The 25747-nt window shown below is 44.8% G+C and overlaps 1 protein-coding gene across 5 annotated transcripts in view; it reads left to right on the top strand.

The window, feature by feature from the left end:
* doc2a (double C2-like domains, alpha) overlaps positions 1-25747 on the top strand; it is a 111362-nt gene that overhangs the window by 34446 nt on the left and 51169 nt on the right. For 4 of the 5 annotated variants that reach the window (XM_020050596.3, XM_010873917.4, XM_010873918.4 and 1 more), the window contains 4 exons: positions 6295-6626; positions 8053-8132; positions 9143-9217; positions 14452-14561. In XM_020050596.3, the coding sequence (XP_019906155.2) occupies positions 6295-6626; positions 8053-8132; positions 9143-9217; positions 14452-14561 (597 nt within the window). The remainder of the gene's footprint in view (positions 1-6294; positions 6627-8052; positions 8133-9142; positions 9218-14451; positions 14562-25747) is intronic. The other variant, XM_010873919.4, reaches the window with a different exon arrangement.

Genomic DNA, 25747 nt, shown 5'->3' with positions numbered 1-25747 from the left:
ATGACCGATGGGCAAAAAGGGTACTTTTTGTCTAACTTGAAAAAAGCAGGGGCCCAAGCATTGTAGTAATCTTACAATTCAAAGTAAAATCACCAAATGTTAACAAAATAAGCAAGAAACACAAAACACAGGAAATGTCTCACTTTAGTAGATCATGTAATTATTTTCTCTCATACAGGACTCGGCCATCATTTCACTAGACTAACGCATCATTTCACTAGACTAACGCATCATTTCACTAGACTAACGCATCATTTAACTAGACTAACGCATCATTTCACTAGAGTAACGCATCATTTCACTAGATGAACGCATCATTTCACTACACTAACGCACTGCCTCCACAGTTAGGGGACCATTTAAAACATCCAAATGCGGCACAGCCGAGTTATTTTAATAGACTGCCCTTTCACAGCTGTAGACTGATCAGTCAAATACAAGGTAAGACACTCCGACCTTTGTGGAACTGGTTTAATATTTGGGCTGAGTATTCCTTTTAAACATTTGTCATATCATTTTCACCATGTATTCATTTTTATGTGGTGTACACACCAGTTATTATCAGACTGTCAGATAAGTCGAAAACACACGGAAGGCAAGTGTTAACGCCTTATAGTTCTACTATTATGGAACACCAAAAGGGTCACAATGATCAGCTCAAGACAACGAGCCCAGTGAGCTTGTTCATTTGAATCACAGATAAGTGAATTCAGTTTTGAGCAACTGACTGATCGTGGGCCTGTATATTGTATTTTATAGTTTGTTATTGTATTAAAGTATAAAATATATTGTACAATAGTTTGTTCTATGAAACTAGCAGTGTTATTTAACAGCACAAAATATATTATTATTATCTAAGTGTTAAGAACCACAGTGTAAGTGTTGTTTCAGCAGTGTATTGACTGAAATAGATTTACTCATAAACCCCATAAAACCTAGCAGCAAAATGCTAAACTGGCTAGTTGCCAGTTCTTTTGCCATTTTCCCCATTCATCTTTCCCATAGTGGATTTTTAGATCCAGTTCAAATAAGGTCTGTGTTTAGCATAGCATTACACCACCTCACCATTTTTCTAACTGAGTAAATATATATAAGACAAGGTGACTTCTATCAATATATTTGCCTAAATTTTGCCAAAAAACGACAGAAAGCTAATTAGCTGCTAATCTCAAAGAACTACACTTACGTTCAACGTCATCACCAAGTGCAGTCTGTGGTAGCTGGAGAACTGTCCACGTTTCTCCAAATCAGCCTTTGTAGTTTCTAATTTTTTATAATTGATTGGCTGAGCACAAGTTCATCTTTTGTCGTTTTTTTAACTTGGTGAAGGAGAGGCGTCATGTTAAGATACAGTGCTATAAAATGTGTTAACTGCAAACATAATTTGTATCATTTGTCATAAAATGTTAAATAACTTTATTTACAAGACAATTCATAATGTACAGTATGGAATGAGGTTTTCCACCAGGCCATATATATAAACATGAACATACCACCTAGCGTGCAATCATGTTTTGAGTTTTGGAAAACTTGGTTATGTACACTAACTTAGTTATGCAAACGTTAGCTATGCCTGTATGCATCATTTCCCGTGTGTGCCAGTTAACTAGCTGCGTGGAGAAATAGTAATCAGTTATTATTTAATGTTTATTATTTAATGTTTTAAAAACGTTGTTATTTGAACCAAAAATAAAAAAAAAAATTGTGCGATTCAGTTTGTGATCATCACGTGCGCAAATGTGGTTTGCTGGCATAACCAGATTAGTCACGGATGAAGCGCTAGTCTACACTCACCTAAAGGATTATTAGGAACACCATACTAATACTGTGTTTGACCCCCTTTTGCCTTCAGAACTGCCTTAATTCTACATGGCATTGATTCAACAAGGTGCTGAAAGCATTCTTTAGAAATGTTGGCCCATATTGATAGGATAGCATCTTGCAGTTGATGGAGATTTGTGGGATGCACATCCAGGGCACGAAGCTCCCGTTCCACCACATCCCAAAGATGCTCTATTGGGTTGAGATCTGGTGACTGTGGGGGCCATTTCAGTACAGTGAACTCATTGTCATGTTCAAGAAACCAATTTGAAATGATTCGAGCTTTGTGACATGGTGCATTATCCTGCTGGAAGTAGCCATCAGAGGATGGGTACATGGTGGTCATAAAGGGATGGACATGGTCAGAAACAATGCTCAGGTAGGCCGTGGCATTTAAACGATGCTCAATTGGCACTAGGGGGCCTAAAGTGTGCCAAGAAAACATCCCCCACACCATTACACCACCATCACCAGCCTGCACAGTGGTAATGAGGCATGATGGATCTGAATGTCTCAACAGAAATCGAGAGTCATCAGACCAGGCAACATTCTTCCAGTCTTCAACTGTCCAATTTTGGTGAGCTCGTGCAAATTGTAGCTACTTTTTCCTATTTGTAGTGGAGATGAGTGGTACCCAGTGGGGTCTTCTGCTGTTGTAGCCCATCCGCCTCAAGGTTGTGCGTGTTGTGGCTACACAAATGCTTTGCTGCATACCTCGGTTGTAACAAGTGTTTATTTCAGTCAAAGTTGCTCTTCTATCAGCTTGAATCAGTCGGCCCATTCTCCTCTGACCTCTAGCATCAACAAGGCATTTTCGCCCACAGGACAGCCGCATACTGGATGTTTTTCCCTTTTCACACCATTCTTTGTAAACCCTAGAAATGGTTGTGCGTTAAAATCCCAGTAACTGAGCAGATTGTGAAATACTCAGACCGGCCCGTCTGGCACCAACAACCATGCCACGCTCAAAATTGCTTAAATCACCTTTCTTTCCCATTCTGACATTCAGTTTGGAGTTCAGGAGCTTGTCTTGACCAGGACCACACCCCTAAATGCATTGAAGCAACTGCCATGTGATTGGTTGATTAGTTATTTGCATTAATGAGAAACTGAACAGGTGTTCCTAATAATCCTTTAGGTGAGTGTAATTTTCACCGGTTTTGGTTGGTTGGTTGGTAAAAACAGAGTACATCTAAGATAATATTAGCCAAGCCATATGAAATGTTATTTAGTTATCTACTTGATGCATCTTTCTCAGAAAAATGATAGGCCTACCTGGTGTTATATATTTGTAAAGTTTTTTTGGTCAAATGCACCGAACAACACAGCCAGGACGAGTTGCCGAAAGACTTAGACAGGAATTGTTTAATAGATCAGGCAATTATTTGTTAGATAGCTGTAATGGCGCTGCCTTCAAGATAAAACATTATATGGAGTTTCCCACATTTGAGGAGTGTGTTGGGAAGCACTCTGCCAAAGGATAATTATTTGTATTTGATGCAGCCACATCAACTCCGTCCATACAGGTAGGCCATATGATTCTGCTTGCTTTGAATCTCTGAAAATTGTGTTCATTGGTTATCATTGGCTGCTGACCTTTAAGCTATGAGTGCAGGTTTATAATCACAGTTTATTTATTTATTTGCGTTTTGATAATCCATCAATGGATGGTGGCCCTAATAATCGCAGGTTACATTCACGCGGGTAAATCTTATTTCTATGCGGGTGTTCACGATTGAAAACCTGCATTCGCGTGCCTGGGGTTTCTTCAACATTTTAACAATGTTGTTGGTTGGGAAGCAAAACACCAGACTACTGCAGATTTAGTTTATGCGCGGAATGCTACGGATATCTTAATTTTTATATACAACAAATCAATACTCTTTGAGTAATTGCCATTTATTTTTCAACAATGTTTTGAAACAATTAAAATCATGAATAAAACACAAATAACAGAATAGGCTTACGCATCATTGGATTTTGGGTTATGTTCAGATAAAAGTCAGATTCTGGAAGATTGAGGGTTATTGGATTCATTGGAATGACAAAATATCTGACATACCTTTAGCTTGTTAAGTAGAGATGTAGCCCAGTCATATGGAAGTTGAAGCAATGGTTTAGAAACCCTTTCCAAATGCACTGTACACAACCCATAAGTTAAAATGTGAATTCCGTTTATGGCCAGCAATGTTAACTCTAACATTGATTGATCCCACAAAAGGTGTTAAATTGGTTATAGGCTATTCCTATTTTACTACTACTTAATATGAAGGTAATCTAAAAGTAATTCATTTACTGATTAAAAATGTTACATTACTGATTAAAAATGTGGACAGGTAACTTGTAACTGTTACGGATTACATTTAAAAAGTAACCTAACCAACCCTGAGTATATGTATGTACAAGTGGGAAATGAATAGTGCAATGAGGCATATGCAAGCACAAATGGCCATTCTGACTGTGAAGAAAAAAAAAAGGAACAGTGACAAAAGTAGCATTTCTATTTAGTGTTCTGGGAAAGCCATCAAAAAATATGGCTGGAAATTGTGTATGAAAGCACACATTCGATGACTGATGCTTGTGCCTTACTGCAATCTGTAAGGAAAAACAGAAGAGCAACTCTTTCCCAAGTGACTGAGAATGTCTTTGCAGGATGTGATCAGACTGTGTCAGCAAGAACAGTCCGTCAATAACTACACAGAGTGGGATATTATAGTAGGGTTGCAGTGCATAAACCCCTCATTATGAAGACAAATGCACATTTGAGAGTACAGTAATACAAAAACCACAGGCACTGGTGTACAGACATGTGGATAAAGGTGATATACAACGATCAGCCATATCATTATGACCACTTACAGGGGAAGTGAATAACACTGGTAATCACGTTATAATGGCACCTGTCAGTGGTTGGGATATATAGGCAAGTGTTAGGATCTGAGCGACTTTGACAAGGGCCAAATTGTGATGGCTAGACGACTGGGTCAGAGCATCTCCAAAACTGCACCCCTTGTGGGGTGTTCCTGGTCTGCAGTGGTCAGTACCTATCAAAAGTGGTCCAAGGAAGGAAAAGTGGTGAACCGGCGACAGGTGGCCGGTTGATGCACATGGGGAGTGAAGGCTGGCCCGTGTGGGCCGAACCAACAGAGGAGCTACTGTAACTCAAACTGCTGAAAAAGTTAATGCTGGTACGGATAGAAAGGTGTCAGAACATACAATTTGTTGTGTATGGGGCTGTGTAGTTGCAGACCAGTCAGGGTCCCCATGCTGACCCCGATCCACTGCAGAAAGCGCCCACAATGGGCATGTGGGTGCTGGCGGAGGCAATGGGATGCTTTGGGCAATGTTTCTCTGGGAAATCTTGGGTCCTGCCATTCATGTGGATGACACTTTGACACGTACCACCTACCTGAGCATTGTTGCAGACCATGTGCAGCCTTTCATGGCAACGGTATTCCCTGATGGCATTGGCCTCTTTCAGCAGGATAATGCGCCCTCCAAATTCCCCAGATCTCAATCCAATTGAGCATCTGTGGGATGCGCTGGACAAACATGTCCGATTCATGGAGGCCCCACCTGGCAACTTACTGGACTTAAAGGATCTGCTGCTAACGTCTTGGTGCCAGAAACCACAGCACACCTTCAGAGGTCTAGTGGAGTCCATGCCTCAACGGGTCAGGACTGTTTTGGTGGAAGAAGGGAGACCTACACAATATTAGGCAGGTGGTCATAATGTTATGTTTGATCAGTGTATGGTCAGATGAGTCATCCTTCACCATATTATCGAGGAGTGCATGAGTGGCTTACATAAATTTCTAATATATAAGTGATTAGCCTTTGTCAACAATTCAACTTGGTGACAGCAAAAAAAAATATTGATATAGTTTGGCAGAATGTGTTTTTAGGTGTCATTTGGCTACAATTTTATTAAAGTTTAAAACGTGATTTCATGATAGTTTTTTAACAAGCTATTGTTTAAAGACAAAACATTTTTTTTTTGCGTATGTTTGTCCCACAGCCTAACAGTCCTCAAATGAAACAGAAACTTGAAACGAAATCATGTCAACAACTTTACGCACCAAAATGCTTTGTACTTTGCGAATAAGTGATTCATAAAAAAAAAAAGGAGTCAATTTCTTTTCCCTCTCAATTTCCCAATGTCCAATTGCAAGTCCACAGCACATTCAAGAGGGTTGAAGTTCATGACACGTTTCCTCCGGTGCTCACTCAATCAGGATGTTTGTGTCCACACAATCAACTTCCGTTAAACACACTGCTCGACACTGTTGGTTTGCCGCAACCAGGATTTGAAACTCCTGGCTGCAATGATGCAGCTGAATTGCAAAGCACACAAATAAAGGTGATTCTGATTCTCCCTCTTCACCCTTACCCTCCTCTCCTACCTCCTTCCCTCCACTTATGTCTACTGTCCTCCTGTCCCTTCCTGTCCACTCCCTCCTCTTTTCTTCTCAGCTCTATGACGGTGCGTAAAGGAAAGAAACTCAGCATCTCCATCCAAGAACACATGGCCATTGACGTCTGCCCGGGCCCCATCCGACCAATTAGGACCATCTCTGCCTACTTCCCCCGCCTGTCCCCCACTTCCGAGCCGCTCTCCCCCAACCCCAACAGCTCCTCGTTGGTCCTCAGTTCTGGGGGTACTGACTGCAGGATGGGCGGCAGCGTCGGGGGCCGGCTCTTGTCGCCCTTGCTGCCGGGGGTGATGGGAGGAGGTGGGTCGCTGTCATTGCAGAGCAGCTTGGACACGTCTGTGGAGATCAACAGTTCAGACAGCGACGACTGCAGTGAGTCTGGACTTTGCTGCGTGGGGGTGTTTGTGTGTGTGTGTTTTTGTCTATCCCGTCCACTCTGTGGACAGGGTATGCATTCCCCCTCATCTTTGACAAGCATACACTGGGTTAAAGATGCATTCCGGGATCCTAAGCAAACCAAACTTATATATATATATTTATATATAATATGTTACCGACTTGGATTTGTCTGACTTAAAACAAATAAAATATTGTAAATATTTATAACATTTAAGTAATTGGATATTTTTTAGAATTTTGTAATCTACACTACCGTTCAAAAGTTTGGGGTCACTAAGAAATGTTCTTGTTTTCCATGAAACATACATGAAATGAGTTTGAATAAGAAATATAGCAAAATGAATAGAAAATATAGTCATAGACGAGATTAGAAATACTTTTTTTGGAAATATTTTTAATTGAAATAATAATCTGAAGAGATTTCACCCCATGCTTCCTGAAGCTCCTCTCGCTTGATGGGCCCTTCGTATGTACCATACAGTCAAGCTGGATTGGCTTGATGGGCCCTTCTTACGTACCATACAGTCAAGCTGGATTGGCTTGATGGGCCCTTCGTATGTACCATACAGTCAAGCTGGATTGGCTTGATGGGCCCTTCTTACGTACCATACAGTCAAGCTGGATTGGCTTGATGGGCCCTTTGTATGTACCATACAGTCAAGCTGGATTGGCTTGATGGGCCCTTCTTACGTACCATACAGTCAAGCTGGATTGGCTTGATGGGCCCTTTTTATGTACCATACAGTCAAGCTGGATTAGCTTGATGGGCCCTTCTTACGTACCATACAGTCAAGTTGCTCCCACAGCAGCTCAAAGGGTTGAAGGGTGAAATGGATTAAGTACTAAACAACTGCATGACGTTGTACAAAAATGCTGGGACTCAATTATGACTAAAGACCCCTTCAGTGCTACTGGCTGAAGTTGTACAGAAATCTCCGGAGTGCCTCATTAATGTGATTTCCATCCCATATGAATGTTTTTTGTGGTGGCACATATTTATGTGATGTCTTTAGCATTGTCATTTCAGATTGTTGAAGTCAGTCACAGTCATTGGTTGGTTTCAAAGCCTTCTGTGAGTCCATTCTGTGGTTTCTATTGTGAAAGGTATGTTGTTAAAGCCCAATCCCAGATCTGCTTGTACTGTCTTGCATCAAACATGTCTGGAAACTATTTATATATTGGTTGATTGATTTATTCATTGTTAAATTTACTGATATAAAGGTTCCTAATCAACTTTTGCTACCCAGTTTGATTTTTCTTCCTAGGTTTTAAATATTTCTGTTTATATTTTTCTGTTTGTAATGTCTTATTCGCTAAGTATCAGTCCCCGGGACGACTAGCTATCACTGTGGGGTTAATGGGCTAAAGGGGATACATTTGCTTGTTGTATCCTAAACAGCTGCACTGGGAACACTGGAGTTTGACTTGCGCTACGAGCAAGCCTCTTGTGAGCTTCACTGTACCATCCTCAGGGCCAAGGTAACCTCACAAATAATATTATGTATGTATATAATTACGTGTGTGTATGTGTATTGTTTACTTGGTTCCTATCTACACTTCGGCTCAATTCCAGATTGACCGATTTTAGAGATTGGGACAACTATTAGCCAGATATTTACAGCTCCTTTCTTTCTGAAATACAATAATATCCCCTGAACTCCAAAGGCACGTTTACAGGCATCCAGTCAGTTGGGGCCATCTATGGATGTCACTAAACCCTGCCATTACACTTCTGCAGAATCCCTGCATTCCTCTCCAGACAGAAGAGTGTTCAGTAATGAAAATGAGTGGGAACATTAAAAAAAAAAATCACCAAGTTTCAATCATTCCAAATGACAGGGAAAGATGCACTGCATTCCGGCTAATTAGTTTGACTTCTGACTAACTTTCACTTGGGGTTGAATCATTCATTTTACATCAAGGACTTTCTACTCGTAGCGAATATCTAATGTAAGAGGGCTGCCACTGTTCGGGATAAAACATCAATAATGCAAATTTAATGGCAAAAACAAAGACAGGAGTGCAACTAGGGTGAAACATGTAGGGAGATTATTAATTCTTCCTCCTGGGCTTAAAATAGCACACTTTAACTATATGGGGTGCTTTTTTTTTACCAGGGCCCTATGGAAGGGGAATATTTGTCAGTTTGCTCATAGGGTTTTGAGATTTCGTCTCTGCAACCTAACCCTTCCAAATCTGATAGATGCAGTGAGATATTACATAATTGTCTTGCCTGAACAAGGAACAACCGATTTGTTTGTGTTGTCATCTGGAACATTCAATCCAGTAACCTTTCGGTTACTACACAGAAGCTCTAGCTGCCTGGCTGCCAGTTAGCTGGGGCCTTCTGGTCATAAGAAATAAACCATATGGACTAGAGTGCAATTTTGGGCATTCATGTTTGCCTAAACTTTGCCCTCTCTATTGGGTTGTTGCTAAGCCTTGTTTATCTTTCTTTCTCCCTTTCTTTCTGCTCTTCCCTTGTTCAGGGTCTGAAGCCTATGGATTTTAATGGCTTAGCAGACCCATATGTCAAACTGCATCTTCTCCCTGGTGCCTGCAGGGTGAGTCAAGGGATTATGGCTGTAGTTACGGCTCCTTATTTTCTCTGACCTTAAGAGAGGGAAAAAAATCACTTTAGCTAAAGATCCAGAAGCTTCTGTGCATTGGGTTAATCACGTTCTGTGTTCATTCTCTATATGCTCTTTATGGATTAGGTCAGTTGCAGCTGACTTTTCTTATCTGCTGCTGTCGTAAGTATGTAGCATACAGTGTTTGTTTTGTAGGCTAATTTAAAATGCCAGCATGAATTGATAGACAGTTTGTGACTGGCATACGCTAGTTTCAACTCTGCAACCACACATTAACCTGATCTCAGTGTTTGATAGCAGACTTGTTTGTTCTGCATGACCCAGAACTCCAAATGAACATTCCATTCATTTGTATATTTTTGATGTCTGACCTTTTTGATTTCATACTGTTTGTGACTCCCCATCAAATGTATTAGGTATAAATGCAACTAGAAATTACAGTAGCCTACTGCATAAACTGTCTACCGCTATCTGTCATATCATTGCCTGAGGTAAATAACCCTACTTTAACATCTGTCCTTTGGACATATGAGGGGTTTAGTGTTGGAATGTTCGTTTAAATAGCTACAGGGTTTTTGTTTCAGACGTTTTATCTTTGATGTTCAGAAATAGGCTGGAGAGACGTGGGCTACATTATCAGGTCGATAAAATCAGTGCAGCATGCTAGAAAACTAGAAGGGTGGGAGGAATTCGTAATAGATAAGGAAAAAAAATGGGATGACGGGCTGCGATTATCGACCTCCATAAAGAACATTCAGAGAACAAATACATGCACAGAATCTTTTGGATCTTTATTGAGAGATACTTTTTACCTAAAGTCCAAAGAATCTACAGCCACTACGTTTACTAAGGGGCTATCTACAGTTTCTACTATAGTCTCTGGACAGTCTTATAGGAATATTACTTATGAATGCCTGAGCTACAATTCTGCTCAAAAGTTTGCATACCCTTGGAGAATTCTTAATATACACTGAACAAAATTATAAACGCAACACTTTTCTTTTTGCCCCCATTTATCATGAGCTGAACTCAAAGATCTAAGACTTTCTCTATGTACACAAAAGGCCTATTTCTCTCAAATATTGTTCACAAATCTGTCTAAATCTGTGTTAGTGAGCACTTCTCCATTGCCGAGATAATCCATCCACCTCACAGGTGTGGCATATCAAGATGCTGATTAGACAATGATTATTGCACAGGTGTGCCTTAGGCTGGCCACAATAAAAGGCCACTCTAAAAGTTGCAGTTTCATTATATTGGGGATGTCCGGGGGGTCCAAAAACCAGTCAGTATCTGGTGTGACAACCATTTGCCTCATGCAGTGCAACACATCTCCATCGCATAGAGTTCATCAGGTTGTTGATTGTGGTCCATTCTTCATCAATGGTCCATTCTTCATCTGTGCGAAGTGGCTGGATATTGGCAGGACCTGGAACACACAGTTGTATACAACGATCCAGAGCATCCCAAACATACTCAATGGGTGAGATGTCTGGTGAGTATGCTGGCCATACAAGAACTGGGATGTTTTCAGCTTCCAGGAATTGTGTACATACATTTGCAACATGGGGCCGTGCATTATCATGCTGCAACATGAGGTGATGGTCATGGATGAATGGCACAACAATGGGCCTCAGGATATCGTCACGGTATCTCTGCGCATTCAAAATGCCATCAATAAAATGCACCTGTGTTTGTTGTCCATAACACACGCCTGCCCATACCATAATCCCATCGTCACCATGGACCACTCAATCCACAATGTTGACATCAGCAAACCGCTCACCCTCACTACGCCATACACGCTGTCTGCCATCTGCCCTGTACAGTGAAAACCAGGATTCATCCATGAAGAGAACACCTCTCTAAAGTGCCAGACCCCATCGAATGTGAGCAGATGAGCTTCCCTGAGACGGTTTCTGACAGTTTGTGCAGAAATTCTTTGGTTATACAAACCAATTGATGCAGTAACCTGTGAGGTGGATGTATTATCTCTGCAAAGGAGAAGTGCTCACTAACACAGATTTAGACAGGTTTGTGAACAATATTTGAGAGAAATAGGCCTTTTGTGTACATAGAGAAAGTCTTCGATCTTTGAGCTCATGATAAATGGAGGCAAAAACAAAAGTGTTGCATTTATTATTTTGTTCAGTGTATGTACCATTTGTAAAGAAAACATGAGTGAGCAGGCAAAACACTTGTCTTTTATTTCTTATGGGATTCACTTTCAATTGTGTTTTATAACAGAATGGCACAATCATAAAACAAAACAAGGCAAGAAAGTTTTTTTAACTCACCCCTGTTCAAAAGTCTGCATACCCTTAGTTCCTAATACTGTGTATTGCCGTATTTAGCATCAATGACAGCGTGCAGTCTATTGTAATAGTTATCTATAATGCCCCACATTTTTGCAGTTGGTGTAGCTGCCCATTGGTCTTGGCAAAATGCCTCCAGGTCATGCAAAGTCTTTGGTCGTCTTGCATGAACCGCACGTTTGAGACCTCCCCAGAGTATCTTGATTATATTAAGGTCAGGAGAATGTGATGGCCACTCCAGAACCTTCACCTTTTTGTGCTGTAACCACTGGAGGGTCAACTTGGCCTTGTGCTTAGTGTCATTGTCGTGCTGGAAAATCCAAGAGCGTCCCATGGGCAGCTTTCGTGCAGACGAATGCAAATCGTCTGCCAGTATTTTCTGATAACATGCTGCATTAATCTTGTCATACATTTTCACAAGATTCCCCATGACTTTAAGGCTCAAACACCCCCATCAGTGAGCCACTACCATGCTTCACAGTGGGGATGGTATTCTGTTCACTATAGGCCTTGTTGACCCCTCTCCAAACATGGTCTCGTCACTCCAAATTAAAGTGTGCCAGATGCTGTGAGACGTGTCAAGGTGTTGTTGGACATATTGTAATCAGGCTTTTTTATGGCATTGGCACAGTAAAGGCTTCTTTCTGACAACTCGACCGTGCAGCAAATATTTGTTCAAGTATCGTCGTATTGCGCTTCTTGAAACAAATCACACCGTCTTTTCCCAGAGCAGCCTGTATTTCTCCTGAGGTTATCTGTGGGTTTTTCTTTGTCCCAAACAATTCTTCTGGCAGTTTTGGGTGAAATTTTTTTTGGTCTACCTGACCTTGGCTTGGTATCAAGAGAGCCCCTGATTTTCCACTTATTAATAAGTGATTGAACAGTGGCATTTGGCATTTGCAAGGCTTTGGATATCTTCCTATATCCTTTTCCATCTTTATAAAGTTCCATTACCTTGTTATGCAGGTCTTTTGACAGTTATTTTCTGCTCCCCTTGGCTCAGTATCTAGCCTGCGCAGTGCCCCCACGTGAGAGCTAACAACCTCATTGACCATTCATACTTCCACATTAATTGCAATTTAACAAGCCACATGTGTGGAAATTCACCTTTAATTGCCATTTTCACCAGTGCGTGTGTCACCTTGTGTGTCTGTAACAAGGCCAAACCTTCAAGGGTATGTAAACTTTTGATCAGGGCCATTTGGGTGATTTCTGTTATCATTATAATTTAAAAAGGAGCCAAACAACTATGATATGAATGCCTTCACATGATCACTATCCTTCAAGAAAAAACAGTTTTTTGCATGATCAGTCATATTTTCAAAATAAATGCCAACATTTCATAATTTCTTCCAGGGTATGCAAACGTATGAGCACAACTGTAAGTTTAATTAAGTATCCTGGGAATTAAGCTCATACGGAACTAATTTGTTAAATGCGTTTATGTACGTTCAGTATGAACAAGACCGGGGATGACAACCTTTTTTAATAGTCGCATAGCAATCACAATGCAATGTATACTAACATAAAGCGCATTAGGGATCAAAAATGTGTAGTTACCTACATATTAGCAAAACGTGAAGGTGCAACATGAGAGATAACGGAGGTATGATACTGAACATTCACATTTTATAGACTACTTGAATGTGAACGTAATTCCTAGGACATAACGGTTGTAATTATTATACCGGATCAGAATCCAACACACAGCTCTGGAAAACATGAGAACACTGCACCATTTTCTTTCCTTACCAAAAAAGTTGAAAAAGAAAGTTTTGAGTGAGGAACAGAAACGTTCAATTTGCAGTGGTCTCTTAATTTAAACCATTCTGTTATCACAAGGTTTTGTTTTTTAGCATTACACAACTTTTCAAGTCTTTTGTTGCGTCTGTCCCAACTTTTTTGAAACGTGTACCTGGCATGAAATTCAAAGTGGGGATATATTTTTCAATTAACAATAACATTTCTCAGTTTCAACATTTGATATGTAATCTTTGTACTAACACAATTTCAATTGAATATAGGGTAAAAATTATTTGCACATCAGTGCGTTCTGTTTTTATTTACATTTTACACAGTCCCAACTGGAAATGGTTGTATGTCACTGATTTCCAATACTTTCTCAGTTGGAGGTTTACGTTGACAGCGGAGATGATGCGTCTGTTTCAGAAAATGATCAATCCGTTTTCATAAACGTTTAGATGGTAAACCCAACATTGAGATTATTAGAAATTTTGATAGTTTGACTGAATGGGTCTGTTATCATCTAGTCTCCGTTCCACTGATTATTTTAGCCTAACAAACCAAGTAATCAATAGAATCCTTAAATGTTTTCCATACTAAAATGTTTAAAAAAAAACACAGGCCCCTTTCCTGATAACAGTCAATATCTTCGTAACCTATGATTTTCAAGGTGATCATATCGAAAACAGAAATCTGAGAAATGCACATTTTACTTGTATAATTATTTGTATTTTCTTAGCATTTGTGGTTTTATATTGATCTATACAATAAACAAATTTGTATACTGTCTGGTGTTCAAAATATATAATATTAGATCTCTAAATTGCTCTAAATCCCCAAAACGTCATTATTTCTCAACAAATCTCCATTGAAACCAGACAATGTTCAAGTTCCCAGTAGCTTCTACAATGCATACAGATGGCTGCCCTTTAACTTTGGATTTTTATTTGGTTGAAATTGAATTTGGATGTTTTGAAGGTTAAAGGATTAAATCCAACTGAGCATTTAATATTAGTGCCAAAGTCCAAGGACAGCAGTTACCTCCGTAATTCAAGAATGAGCCAGGGACTGCTGATATGTTTCCTTTTGTTTTAGAACCTTTCTTTAATTCATTATTCACTGTAAATTAATTCTCTGTTTCTCTGTCAGGCTAATAAGTTGAAGACAAAGATTGTCCGGAACACTCTGAATCCAGTGTGGAACGAAACCCTTACCTACGTTGGGATCACAGAGGAAGACATGCATAGGAAAACACTCAGGTGTGTTTGTGTATGGGAATCTATCTGGGGGTCGGGATGACATTGTGTGTGCATGCACATGTGCTTCTTTAAAAATTTTGTGATAGTTCGGAATTTTAACAATGAAGCTCTTTATATTCAGTACTTCCCTAGAATCAGTTCTAATGACATTGCCTATTAATGTTAATTGAATGGACAAGTACCTATTTATCCACTGACAAACATTGAGCTTTAAGCAGTGGTCCTCTGTTTCACAAATTACAACACACTTTGACCACCCTTACCCTAGTCACCGAATTGTTGGTCACTGAAAGCTGGCTGATATGTGGTTCAAACATGGACATTTACTTAGGGGCCCTAGGCAGAGACTGATTGAGGCCCCAACATCAGTTTTTTACCTTATTGTCTATATAAAAAGCCACACCAGCAAAAGTTTTAACATACTTCTTTCTATTTGAATGGAACCACCACTTTCAAAAACACTTGCATTGCTGCCCCTTTCAGTAGAGTAAATCAATTAGTTCAAAAATAATTATTTGAAGGATACATACTGCCTTAAAAGCTACGACGACTGTGAAGTACAAAGCATTTAGCCATTTTCTTCAAGTGCACAGTTTCTTGCTCATGATCAAGTGCATACCTTCCTTTTCTCACTATCTTGCACCTTTCCATATCTGTCAGCTGGGAGGGCCACATATACCTGGAACCAACATTATATTCTGTGTCACTACACTGTCAGAGCTTTCTTGGGGAGCCAAGATGTCAACATCGCGTCATTATAATCAACATGCATGATGTTAGCAGAATGACATGATGAAATTGAATCAATGTCTTCTTATCCTCTGTCTGGTGGCCATTCGTGATGGTCCAGGTCAGGGATAGCACTTTCTTATGTGACTGTCAGTCATATTCAGTAAATAATAGCTGTAGCCGCTAAGCTATTCATGTTTATGACACAAGTAGCACTAGGCTGGACAGAGGATACATTTTCAGTTTTTCTGAAAATATAGTGCTATATTTTAACAGATAATACTGGTATTTATGGGAAGTTAGCATGGTAGGCTTGAAAAACTACCTGCACAATGGAAGTAGAGACATGACATTCGCTAACACACTACGGTTCTATCAAAGACATACACAAAACCATTATGCAAAGTTCCAGAAGGAATGTAATTTACACCAACCCATAAGCCATACCTACTCAGTTTTTCTGTGAGAAATTCTCTGAGTTAAACAGAGAGAGAGGGCAAGCATGCAGCTGGGGAACTATACGCTTCCTTGGCAGGGCTGGGACCAGGGAAGTCGCCAGGGCGGGCTCCAGAGGTGGAATGCCTTTACTCAAAGGCTCCAGCCTATCCTCCGCCATGGTGAAGGCAAGATGGGACTTAACCGTGCCCTGGGTCATGAAGGGGTCCCCCCACGCTTACTTACTGCATACTTGCGCAGAGAAGGGACCTCCAGCACCACAGTCGGCGAAGTCGGTGTCCAGGAGGGGTCTAGCGGGGTCGAAGGTGGTCAAGCCATCCTTGGCTTAGTGGAAATCACAGAAGATTGCATACTAAAGAAGAAAAAAGGGAGACTGAGCAGAGTGTGACAACCTCTTTTAAAGCCATGGGGCAGATGGCCATGAGAGGTGTGGTTTGCATATTTACATTTTCAGTGACTGCCTATTGGCAGAGGGGTAAACCAATAGGAGCAAAGCACTTATGGGCAAAGCGTCACGATATAGAACCAGAGGCGTCGCTAGGATCACAATACATTTGAGGCTTAGCCAACCCTCCCGCTCTACCCTGAACAGAAAGTACATGGTTTTGAATGTAGATGCGGAAAATTACGTTCTATATCGTGAAGCTTTGCCCATAGGGGCTTCGCTCCTATTGGTTTACCCTCTCTGCCAATCGGCAGTCACTGAAAAATTAAATATGCAAATAGCATTGCTCTAAGCCACCTGCCCCATGGCTATAAAAGCAATGCACAGACCCCAATCAGCCTCCCTTTTTTCTTCATGGAAAAGTTTATTTATGCATTTTGGTGATATTATTATACAGTCAAGGATGACTTCACCATCTCCCGCCGCTGGAGCGGCTTCATCTAGGGCGGCACCCCAACCTCTGACTGCCATGTCAGCCTGCAGCTGTGCGACGTTGGACCCGGTCTTGGACACGCACACTCTGTGTTGTGCGTGTCTGGGACCGCTCCACGCTCGAGAGGGTGCTACAGAAGAGCCAGTTTGCACCGCCTGCGCCATTCTCCCGTTGTCGGTGAGAATGGAGCGACTTGCATTCTTTACTGAGGAGGTCCCGCTCACCGACGTCCTCTCTCTCCTCGATGAGGAGGACTCCTTTCAGGAGTTGGGGGCGTCGGCTGAGGGGACCGGCCCGGTGACGGCTCCGCCCACCCCTGGAACTGCTCCCTCCCGCTCGGCCGAACAGGAGCGGCGGCGTTCCAGTTCCTCCTCTGACTCTTCATACACTGAGGAGGAAGAGGAGGTCACTGCCCCTGTGGACAGGGGTACCGACCCCCTGGCGGTGAGGGAAGATTTCTTCGCCGCCGTTTCTGCTGCTGCACGGCGCCTGCGCATACCCATGCCGGTGCCCGCGCCAGAGGAGGGGGACGACCTTTTCGAGGCGGCCCGTTGGACACGGCCCCGCCGCCCGGTGCCGACTGCTGCGCCTGAGGTTCCTTCTCTGCGTAAGTACGCAGAGGAGGCATGGAGCGCGCCTTTTACGGCCAGAGGGACTGTGAAGTCCCATCTCCCCTTCACTGCCGTGGAGGGGCGGTTGGAGACCCTGAGTAAGGGCATCCCCCCTCTGGAGACCTCTCTGGCGTCATCGCTGGTTCCGGGCCTGACCACCTGGTCAGACAAGCGCCCCGCCCTGCCGTCGGTGAGGGACCGTCTCTCCGCCAGCCTGGCGGAGAAACAGTATGCGCTGTCCGTGCAGTCCCTTGCGGCCTGCAACACTGTGGGTCTCCTGGCTGCGGCTGTAGCCAGGATGACGGAGGGTCGCACCTCTCTGTCCCCGGCTGAGGTCAGTGAGGTGGCGCGCGCTTCTGCAGCCATACTCAAACTGACCCAGGCCAACTCCCTGTCGGCTGGCAGGGTGATGGCGACTTCTGTGGTGCAGGTCCGGCACCTGTGGCTGGCCCTGACGTCTTTGAAGGAACCAGAGAAGGTGCCTTTCCTGAATGCTCCGCTTCAGGAGGACGCCCTGTTTGGTGCTTCTGTCACCGAGGCCTTGGTGCGACAGAAGAAGGAGAAGGAGGAGCGTCTCCGTTTGGGGCCCCTCCTGCCCATCCCCTCCACATCGGCAGTGTCCTCTGCTTCTGCTGAGGCCTTCCGGAAGCCGGGGGGTCGATTACGTCGCCGAGCTCAGCATCGCCGTGCCAGGGTGGCGGGGTCGACTGAGCAGGACGCGACCCGCCCTGTTCAACGAGAGGTGAGGGAGCCTCGCCCCCAGAGGGCGTCCCCTCCTCCTCCTCCACGCAGACAGGCTGTTGGGGGTCGTAAGGCGCCGCCGTTCAAGAAGCGGCGTGCATGACTTCTTGAGGGGGAGTGTCCCTCGGATGCTTCCCCACCCTGTGTGTGTTCGGTGGGGTGCTCCTCTTTTTGTGTAAATAAAGCTGTTTTTTCAACTTATTTACCTTTGGGTGAGTCTTCATTGCAGACGGCCGCTGTAGGCCTGGACATGGTTAGTGAGCGGACTTCCCCCCTTCAGTCTCTGCCTGGGGACGGGGATGTCCGACTCCATAAGTCTGTGGCCTCTCTCCCGGTCGACCCTGTGGGGACGGCCCGGGATGGGGGTCCGGACAGCCTTCCTTTGTACCGGGCAGACATCTCTGTCCGTCCTTCGGTTAGGTTGGGTCAACCGGACTCAGATGCGCCGCCTGCTGGAGCCTCTGTCTCGGTGGTTACGGCCGTAACCAATGAGGAGACGGACGGCTCGCCTCAGGTGGCGCGTGTGTTGTCCTCTCCCTTTCGTGGTGGCCCCGCCTTGGGCGGGTTGGCTGTTCATGGACGGCCCTCCCGCGGCGGTCGGGGCAGAGGACGCGTACAATCAATGGCTGACCACGGCCCCTCAGCTGCGTGCTCGCCCGCTCTCTCTGTTCTACTCAGAGTGGTGTCGGCTGTGCACTCTGTCGGGGTGGTTGGACGTGACGCTGAGGAAGGGGTACGCGCTGCAGTTTCATTGCCAGCCTCCCCCGTTCTCGGGGATCATGGAGACCGTCATGTCGTCTCCTGTGAAGGTCGCAGCCCTGCAGGGGGAGATTGCGGACCTTCTGGAGAAGGGGGCGGTGTCCCTAGTCCCGTTGGGGCAGAGGGAGAGGGGGTTTTACTCCCCATACTTCCTGGTTCCCAAGAAGACGGGAGGCATGCGGCCGATTTTGGACTTGCGCGTTCTGAACAAATGCGTGTCAAAACGGCCTTTTCGCATGCTTACGACGAAACGTCTCCTGGAGTGCGTGCACCCCGGGGATTTTTGCGTCAGCATCGATCTGAAGGATGCTTACTTCCATGTCCCTGTCCTGCCGCGCCACAGGAAGTTCCTGCGGTTTGCCTTTCAGGGCCAAGCGTACGAGTATACGAGGATTCCGTTCGGGTACGCGTTGGCTCCCCGCACTTTCACCAAGTGCGTAGAGGCTGCCCTGGGACCGTTGAGGGGTCAGGGGGTCAGGGTTCTGGCCTACCTGGACGACCTGTTAGTTCTGGCGCACTCGGCGGAGCAGGCCAGAATTCACACGTTCCGGCTAGTGTCTCAGCTCACTCGCCTGGGCTTTGCGGTGAATTGGGGGAAGAGTGCTCCCCAGCCCTGCCGACTGGTGGTATTTCTGGGGCTCCAGTTGTCCACAGTCTCTATGAGGGCTCGGGTGTCCGAGGCGCGCAGAGAGACCATTCTGCGAGCCTTGGCACATGTCCAGCCGTCCCGCATGGTGTCGGTGCACGCCATCATGTCTCTCTTGGGCCTGATGTCGTCCGCTCACGCAGTGGTCCCGCTGGGGTTGCTGCACATGAGGGGTCTTCAACGTAGGTTCGCTCGCCAACGTTTGGACCCGGTGCGCCACCGGCGTCGGTTGGTCAGAGTCCCGGACTCTTTGGGGTGGGACCTGGCTTTCTGGGGGGACCCGCGCACTCTGCTCCGGGGGGTTCCCATGGGCAGAGTGTCGGTTCGGGTTCCAGTCTTCACAGACGCTTCTCTGACGGGCTGGGGCGGGACGTGCCAGTCGCGCTCGGTCAGGGGTGTGTGGCCTCCTTTGGAGCGTCCCATCAACTGGCTGGAGTTAGACACGATCCTACGGGGACGGGATGTACTAGTGTGGTCAGACAATCGCACGGCGGTCGCCTACGTGAACAGGCAAGGCGGGGTCAGATCTCTACCCCTCCACCTGTTGGCGGTGCAGATTTGGGAATGGGCTCACATGCACCTCAGGTCTCTAAGGGCTCTGCACATTCCCGGAGAGCTCAATGTGGGCGCGGACCTGTTGTCCCGGGGGGGCCCCCGGGACGACGAGTGGCGTCTTCACCCCGACATTGTGGCTGAGCTCTGGAGGCGCTTCGGGAGGGCGCAGGTGGACTTGTTCACGTCCCGGGAGGACGCTCATTGTCCCCTGTGGTACTCTCTTCGAGCGCAGGACAGGCCCCCGTTGGGCGTGGACGCATTGGCTCACCGGCCGTGGCCGAGAGCCCTGTTGTACGCTTTTCCCCCTCTGCAGTGCATTCTCCCGGTCATGTCTCGGGTGCGGTCGGAAGGGCTGTCGCTCATCCTGATCGCCCCTTTTCGCCCGGGGGCCCTGTGGTTTGCGGAGGCGGCTCAGATGGCGGTAGGGACGCCGTGGCCGATCCCTTATCGCCACGGGGCGCTGTCGCAGGCGAACGGCTCGATAGGGGCGTTCCCTGTGCTGGGCCAGCCGCTGCGGGCTTGGCTCCTGAGAGGGCCAGACTGCGGCGTCAGGGACTGACTGCGGAGGTGGTCGCGACTATTCAGGGCGCGAGGGCTGCCTCAACGCTGGCTAGTTACTCTAGCCGCTGGGGTGTCTTCGCCCGCTGGTGTGAGGACAGGGGTGTGGACCCCCTCTGTCGTGACGTCGGCAGTGTCTTGTCGTTCCTGCAGAGTCTCTTTGAGCAGCAAAGGTCCCCTGGCACGCTGAAGGTGTACGCTTGTGCTGTTTCGGCGTGTCATGAGGGTTTCAATGGCGTGTCTGTGTTTAGCCACCCCTTGGTTAGGCGGTTTCTGGCCGGGTCCCGCCGTCTTAGGCCGGTGGTCCGGCGGACGTTGCCTCAGTGGGATTTGGCATTGGTTCTGGAGGCGCTGTGTGACACGCCGTTCGAACCTATTGACCAGATACCTTTGAAGATGCTGTCGCTTAAGACGGCCCTTTTGTTGGCTCTGACCTCTGCTAAGCGGGTCAGTGACCTGTGTGCGCTGTCGACGCAGCCTGGCTGTCTTACCATCAACGGCGATGGCAGCAGGGCAGTGTTGCTCCCTAACCCGGCATTTCTGCCCAAGGTGATCAAGGCGTCGTTTCGTTCCATGAAGATGGTCTTGTGGGCGTTCTCTCCCCCTCCCCATGCGAGTGAGAGGGCGGAGAGGTTGCACCGTCTGTGCCCGGTCCGCGCTTTGGCACAGTATGTGCTACGCACGGCCGCGGTGCGGACCGCGCCACAACTCTTTGTGTGTCACGTTGGCCCTAAGGTGGGTCAGCCGTTGTCGAAACAGCGTCTGTCTCATTGGTTGTGTGAGGCGATTGATCTTGCCTATTCGTCACGTGGTGTCCCTACGCCTGTGGGGTTCGGGGCCCACTCCACGCGTGGGGTGGCGGCCTCGGCCGCACTGTTTAAGGGCGTGGGGGTGGAGGACATCTGTGCTGCCGCGTCCTGGGGGACGCCGTCGCCGTTTGTCCGGTTCTACTTGCGTGACATGGCCACAGGCACGTTGGCCCACTCTGTGCTCAGCGTGGCTGAGTCAGGGGTGTGAGCCGGGGCCGTGGAGCTGCTGGGAGGGCTCAAGGGTATGGGTCCGTTCGCAGCTCCGGTATGCCTGTGCACTTGTGTGGGACGCTCGCCCTTGTGGTGCTTGAGCGTCCGCTGGGGCGCCGAGTCCGGGTCTCGGCGTGGTCTCTGGGCTGGCCTCGGATCCTCCGATTCAGTAGGGACTGATTGTGGAGGTGCCGGTTGGGTTGGTGTTGTGTGTGCATTCGGTTGAGGGCTGTGGTCAGCACGCAACCGTATGTGCTAGTGTGGGTCGGATGGAAGCGGCTCAGTGGCGTGGTGTCCACGCCTAGGCCGTCCTGTTTGGTGCTAATCTCTTTGTGAGGTGAGTGTCAGACAGGGAGTACATCTTGGGCTCGCTCGCTTTGCCCTAAACCAATAGGAGCGAAGCCCCTATGGGCAAAGCTTCATGATATAGAACGATGGTTACTTTCGTAACCCCAGTTCTATGAGTGGAGTGTCGCCCATAGGGTTCGGACCCTGATCTGTCACTGACTGCTTTTCTCCTGAAGAAAGGTATGTCGGGAGGCTGATTGGGGTCTGTGCATTGCTTTTATAGCCATGGGGCAGGTGGCTTAGAGCAATGCTATTTGCATATTTAATTTTTCAGTGACTGCCGATTGGCAGAGAGGGTAAACCAATAGGAGCGAAGCCCCTATGGGCGACGCTCCACTCATAGAACTGGGGTTACGAAAGTAACCATCGATGTACACGCTAGCAGCCTACACGTCTACATTGTCATAATGTGCGATCGGAATATAGATTAATGGATCAGGGGCTATTTTTTATTATTATAATTTTTGGTCCGTTTGAGATCCGGGGCTATTCATAAAAGATCTATATAGCCCCTGACGCCCAGGGCTAACGACACCACTAGGCAATACTGACTCAATGAACTAAATAACTCGAGCGATTCAACGTTTTTACTGAACGACTCGACAAGTCCGTAGAAAGAGTCAAACTTCCCATCACTACAGGTTACCCAGATATAATCGCAATTGACACAATAGAGTGTTGAATGTTTCCTTTTTACATCAGAAGTTTTTTCAGTTTTGTGGTTGGAGTAAAATCTAAATGGACACATTTGTTGGTGCCATTTTGAGGGAATGCAATTATTAGCACAAATCATGCCATGAGAGACTCAGTGAAGGTCCGATTGAATTACTTTGCTATGGCTTCGTGCTAGCGTTCCAGCTCAGCCAGCGTTCTTTAGCGGTTTTACAGGTTCGGGTGAAAGTGTTATATTGTCCAGCCTAGTAATAGCCGCAGCCACTAAGTTACAACTATTATGGACATTCACGCCATTTTTCTCCTTCTTTCTTCTTTCTACCCTGCCCACATACGAGCGTTACATATTTTAATAACTTTTCTGTCCATGTCTTGTGTTATGTAGCAGGCTCAGGGTGACTGAGTAATCTTCCTAGTCTTTTGGGCAGCTTCGGTGACAAACATTTATGGGAAAGACCATTTGAGTAGGTGAGGGGTGTTCGGTCTGAAACAAATAATGCGTTAGAAGGCATCATTTTGTAATTTTAAGCAACACAATCAGATTTTAAGACAAAAAATAATTACAATAAAAAATGTATTATATTTCTTTTTAAATTGTATTTCAGTTTGAATTTTCATGGAGCCATAAGCCTTCTGGGGCCATAGGTGACAGCCTACCTTGTCTAATGGTACCGACCGCCCCTGCATTTACTGCTATCAAGTGTGTTTCACATATCTTCAAGTGCTATGTATTCACAGATGGCTAACTAATGTTAGTATAATGACTGGTATTCCAGTACAACCATATGCTCATAAAGAAATGTATCAGGTTGCATTCTAGGGATACTCTGAAAGAGTAAAAGAGCTGCAGTACCAGTATGTGTTTATGCAATAATTTGCATGTAATCTTCCACTATATGATTTACCTTACACAATAATCTACTTATTCTGATATGATTTGCGGGAATTTACAATAACGAGTTGACTGCATTGAAATCCAATTTGATCACACTTTATTGAGAGAATATCGCTTGATGCCAGCAAGATCTTAAATGAGATCATTATTGTGAATGAGACAGGGTTTAATCTCACTAAGCAAAGATGTTGCTCCATTATTGGCCACTGTGCTCCTGTGGTCCCTGATCGGCATGAGGGCAGTACCAGATTTTCTATTGCCAAAATTGCCCTGTGATTTTATCGTTTGGGAAAATGTACAATTCCACAATGCTATTTTGGTCAGTAATTAGTTAATCTGTAAGGTTCTGTTACTTCTTGGTTTTAGTTTTTTCTTTTGGTCTGTTTTTGTCCCTTATTTGACAACATTGTACCAATCTAGTTTAGTGTATATCTTTGTTCTACTTTCTAGGTTCTGTATTTCTATGCTCAGTTTGTTGTTTTCATTTGGTTTGATCACTTTCACCTGCTGCTCCTTAGCAGTTTCATGTTGTGTTTACACAACATTCTAAGCCTTTGATAAGTATTGTGATAGGCTTTCCGTGTTTTGACCTTCTAGCCCGTTTGGACCTACCTGATTATTTCCTAGCCTGTACCTTTGCTCCATTTCTTGAGTCTTTTTTGGCCTTGATTCCCAGCCTGTCAACGACTCAGATTTTCCCTTGCTCTTGTGTACTTTTGACTTTTGATATCCTGGTTCTGTCCACTGCCTGTCTGACATTCGAGTTTGCCTTTAGTCCTCTGCTGAATAAAGAATGTGCTCTGCGTAAGGAACCGTTCTCCTGCTTCCCTGTGTTGTGTTCTGACATATCAATGATCCAAGGTTCACAAATTTGTTTCTCCCACTACACACCCTTATCCTCATCCTACGACTGAAATCTCTTTATGCAGAAAAACCTCCAGGCCATGGAGGAAGCTTGTGTGGACATTGCTGAGTCCTGTCACCGATGTGTCAGACACACCAGGACGCATTTCCTGGCTAGACAAAACAGCCTGTGATGTAATATACTGCTTGGAGGTTTGTGAACCCTACAGAGATGGTCATTACTTTTGTATAAAATATTAAAATAAACTCAAAATCCTTATCTAAACTGCAATTTGTAATAAAGACATACCAAATGAAGGACACAAACAAAAACATACAATACGGTACGACATATGTAGGTTACTTGAGCTTTTTTTTGGAAAGCTATTCATCTGGCTGTGTTTATATGCCTACATTATTTAACATTAATTAACAATACATTTTTTAATAACATTATTTATTTAATTATTGAATACAAATGAACAATAATATCCTGTGAGGTAATTGATATCTTGTGAGACTGTTAGAAGAAATAATATATAATAATAAAGAAATGTTAGGACACTGGATAAATTGAAGACAAGAAATACAGTGAAAGCCAAAACAAGAGTTATGGGAATACCTGCAAGCGGAATTTATGACAGAACTACTTCAAAACAGTATACAACAATATTGCAAAGCAAACTGCTTGTATTCTTAGTTATAAGGGAGACCACAAAAATACTGATTTGTTTTAAGATTTTTTTTTTTTGTTAGTTTCAGTGTTTTAATGTTTCTTTGTGGTCACTGCAATGTTATACATTGTAGTTTCTAAGAAATGGAGAGTTACTGTTTAGAGAAATGGCTTTAATTCATTATTTGATTGTTTTGCACAGTACTATTGTTACCGGATTAAAGGTGTTAGAACTCCCATATTTTATTTTATTGAAGTTCACACAGTTTGTCTTAATGTACTCATAAATTAAAACATAGAGCAAATAAACAATTGGAGACAATGAAGAAATCATTCAACTGTTTTATATAACACATTTTTATTTACCTTTTTCACTTATCAAAATAGCCTCATTTTGCTCACAGAAGAGCAGAATACAATTGTGGCCTTCTTTCTACAATGGAAATCAAATTGTTTGGAAGGTTCTTCCCAAACCTGTTGCAGACGTTCCCACAAATGTGTTGCACTTGTAGGTTGCTTTGCTTTCACCGTTCTACCAGGTTCATCCCAAACCTGCTCGCTGGGGTTTAAGTCTAAAGACTGTGCTGGCCATTCCATGATTTGAAGCCTACAGTTCTTTTCTTCTACGGTAGTTCTGATAGCCTGGAGGTATGTTTTACATTATAATCTTGCTGTAGGATGAACCCCTGACCAACTACGCGTACAACAGACAGTATTGCATGGTGCTGCAAAATGCTGCAGTAGCCATTTTGTTTTATGGTGCCATCCACTCTGTGTAAGTCACAGCCTCTGGGTACAGTAAA

This window comes from Esox lucius, chromosome 11 (genome assembly GCF_011004845.1).
Source record: "Esox lucius isolate fEsoLuc1 chromosome 11, fEsoLuc1.pri, whole genome shotgun sequence".
Lineage (NCBI taxonomy): Eukaryota > Metazoa > Chordata > Actinopteri > Esociformes > Esocidae > Esox > Esox lucius.
This window is presented reverse-complemented; position numbering and strand designations above follow the sequence as displayed.